General features: G+C 38.9%; 1 protein-coding gene across 3 annotated transcripts in view; it reads right to left on the bottom strand.

Moving 5' to 3' along the window:
• CPNE4 (copine 4) overlaps positions 1 to 3770 on the bottom strand; it is a 461395-nt gene that overhangs the window by 138458 nt on the left and 319167 nt on the right. For all 3 annotated transcript variants that reach the window (XM_011374469.1, XM_023529672.1, XM_011375211.2), the window contains one exon: positions 232 to 303. In XM_011374469.1, the coding sequence (XP_011372771.1) occupies positions 232 to 303 (72 nt within the window). The remainder of the gene's footprint in view (positions 1 to 231; positions 304 to 3770) is intronic.

Here is a 3770-nt window from a genome sequence, read left to right as displayed (position 1 = left end):
AAGAAAGAAAGAAAGAAAGAAAGAAAGAAAGAAAGAAAGAAAGAAAGAAAGAAAGAAAGAAAGAAAGAAAGAAAGAAAGAAAGAAAGAAAGAAAAAAGAGTGTGACTTAGATAGCTGAGCAGTTGTGGCATCAACTCCCAATAGCCATAGGGTCTGCTTGCCACACATCTAGTTCATCCCAAGCAGCTACAACATGGCCCCTGAGTGGATGGCTGCCTAGGGAGGGCTCACCGTGATGGAGGATTTCCCAGCCGTGTTTCCATGCTTCAACAAGGATTTGGACAGCTTTCTCTGGGAAACGATCTGCACAAAAGGAAACAAAATGTGGAGATACTGGTCATACAACTGCAGGTCTACTTTTTAACAAAATTCTGCGTTCACAACTCTCCTTGAAATTATGACATCTATGTCCATTTATTTTCCAAGGTTTTTCCATGAAACTCCTAAATATAGGTTATTCCCTTTTTCTTCTTATAACATGTGATATAAGAGTGAGTGTGTGGCAAATTACAGATAACTCAGTCAATTAAGAGGTGGCTTAATTATTGCTGAAGGATTTATATCAAAATTAGATGGCAAATGTTGAATATGTACATTAAGATAAAGTAGATGAAGTTTCAGAATGATGTCAAATTAGCACTAAAAACTGTGCAAAGCTGGGGGACAGAGTGCAGGGAGGGAAAGAAACATAATATCTAAATATACATCTTCTGTATCTATTACCTCTAAAGTTCTATTTTTAATATATTCATTAGAAAGCTATAAAGTAAGTCATCAGGAAACTGATGCTCAGACAAACCAGTAGGAGTAACTGAGGTCTTCTCCATGATTTAGTGTCAATGCACAATGTGTAATGACAACTAAACTTGTTATTATATTAGAAGCTATTAAAAATTATTATTATATTAGAAGCTATTCTTAGCAGAACCTACCCATCCTCCTCTCCCCCCCTTTCTTCCTTTCTAGGAAAAGAAGTATGGTGATGCACTGAGGCACTGATGGGTATGCAACTCATGATTCCTAAAGGAGAAAAGTTTGGAAGAATCAAGTGAAAGCAGTGTGCTCTTGCCTAGGGAGAACAAAGTCACATATTGTTGTAGGTAGCTTCTATCTAAGGTGACCTCCAGTGATCCTCACCTCCTGGTATTCATGCCATTGTGTAATTCCTTCCCCTTGCGTATGGGACAGATCCAGTGACTTCCTTTTAATGAACAGAATACCACAAAAGTGATGGGATATCACTTCTGAGATTGTTACCAATTGGCTGTGACTTCTTTCTCGCTCACTATCACTATCTCTCTCTCTCTTTCACACACACACACACACACACACACACACACACACACACACACACACACACACCCCGCGTGTTTGCTCTGGGGGAAGCAAGCTATTATGTTGCGAGAAACCCTAGAGGGCAGTCCATGTGGCCAGGAATTGGATGTCTCCAGTCAGTAGCCAATAGAAATCCCAGGCCTGCCAACAGCCATACAACTGAGATTGGAAGCAGGCTCCTCCCCCAAGTTGAGCCTTGAGATATCTGTGCCTTGAAAGAAGCCTTGTGAGAAACCCTGATCCAGAGGACATAGCTATGTTGCTAGCCCCCTACCCTCACCCCGATTCCTGACACATAGAAACTGTGAGATAATGTTTATTTTTTAAAAGCTGTCAAAATCTGGGATAATATTCTATGCAGCATTAGGTAATGATACCCATATTTACAGAAAGAGAGGCAAGGAGATCACTGTGAAAGCAGGGCAACAAACCCATTCTCTGAAATCCTTATATATTTTAGTTTCTGTGTTAGAGCAATGACAATTCTGAGCATGCTAGTGTCAAATGCAAAAAGTTTCAGAGAACTTTCCTAAGCCAAGCAGATTTAAAGATCCTGAGGGTTAGTTGGCTATAATCTGAACAGGAAAGAATATTTCTGTAACGAATCACCTGGTAATACTGATGATGATGATGATGATGATGATGATGATGATGATGATGATGATGACACAATGACAATGACAGCAACAGGAACTCCCACTTAAGGAGCACAAATTATGTGGCAGATGCTTATTCACTCCACACATATTTACTAAGCCCTCATTGTATGCTGGACTTGGTGCTGGGCACAAAGAATACAGTGGTAAGCAAAGTCAGATGCAATTTCTGACCTCATGGAGCTTACGTTCTAGTGGGAAGATAGGAATTAACCAAATGATCAAATAAACAAAGAAAACTCATCACAAAGCTTAGATGCATTGGCCATGTGGAGAGAGTAAATGAACAGGTGGTGGGGTGAATGAGAGCAGACCACTTAAGAATCTCTTTCTATGATAGTCCAGGCAAGAGGTGATGGTGGCTGTGGAGATAGAGAGAAGAAGCTGTATTTATGATATATTTAGATGTGAAGTAGTCAGAACTTGAAAATGGATTGAATATGGAAGAGAGAGGGAGGCATCATAAACGCATCATTGGATCAGATTGCGCCATTCACTAAGATAAGGGACATGAGAAGAAGACGTTAAGTTTGGAGGCAAAGGACATGTATTCAGGTTTGGGGCAGAAAACAGAATGGAATAGGTTGAAGAGGAGAGAAAGAGGGAAGGAAACTGAGTAAGCACATGAAGATGATTCTTTCAATAAGTTTGGCTATAAAGTGGGGAAGAGAGAGTGAATAAAATCTGAAGGGAATAAGAAATTGAGTAAGGTTTTTGATTTTGTAGTCATTTTATTGTTAATTTTACAGCCCCACAAATTTTATATTATTAATTTACTTTCACAGATGAGGAAAATAGGACACAGAGTTTAAGTATTTTTCCCAAGGCCACAGAGACAAGACGTAGTGTGGTAGAGATCTGAGCACAGGTCTGACTCCAGAAACTAAGATCTAGCAACATTCTAACTGGTAAACAAACTCATGAAACAGAGTCAGAAAATTTTCACAGCTGGATTTTCACTCTTTGTGTTTGCTTTTAAGCCCTGAATCCTATGTCGGTGTGCTTAACCCTGGAGAAGATTGTAAAGAAATAATCACATTAAATCTCAAGAATAAAGTAATTTGAGATACCATCTCACACCTGTTAGAATAGCTATTATCCATAGGACAAGTAATAACAAATGTTGGAGAGGATGTGGAAAATGGGACCCTCATACACTGCTGGTGGGACTGCAAATTGGTATAGCCACTATGGAAAACAGAATGAAAGTTCCTCAAAAAATTAAGATTTGATCTAGCATATGATCTAGCAATCCCTCTACTGGGTATTTACCACAAAGACTTGAAAACATATATCTGAAAAGATATACACACACCGAAGTTCATAGCAGCATTACTCATGGTGGCCAGAAAATGGAAGCAACTGAAGTGTCCTACATTAGACGATTAGATAAAGAAGCTGTGGTACATGTATACAATGGGCTATTATTCAGCTATAAGAAGAGATGAAATACTGCCATTTGCGACAACATGAATGGACCTCGAGATAATCATGCTAAGCAAAATAAGCCAGACAAAGTTGAAAACTACATGATATGTGGGATATAAACCTAAAAACAACAAACAAACAGGACATACAAACAGAGGCTCATGGACATGGACAACAAACTAGTGGTTATAGAGGGTAAGGGGGAAAGGAAGGGGAGAAGTAGATGAAATAAAAGGGATCAAATATGTGGTGACAGAAAGAAATCTAACTATGAGCGGTGAACACACAGAACTATATATATATATATATATATGTCTTACTGTTGAATTGTACACCTGAAACTTACTGGAT

Source organism: Pteropus vampyrus, unplaced genomic scaffold (assembly GCF_000151845.1).
Source record: "Pteropus vampyrus isolate Shadow unplaced genomic scaffold, Pvam_2.0 Scaffold1, whole genome shotgun sequence".
NCBI lineage: Eukaryota > Metazoa > Chordata > Mammalia > Chiroptera > Pteropodidae > Pteropus > Pteropus vampyrus.
Note: the sequence above shows the minus strand (reverse complement) of the source record. Positions and strands in the feature narration are given on the sequence as shown.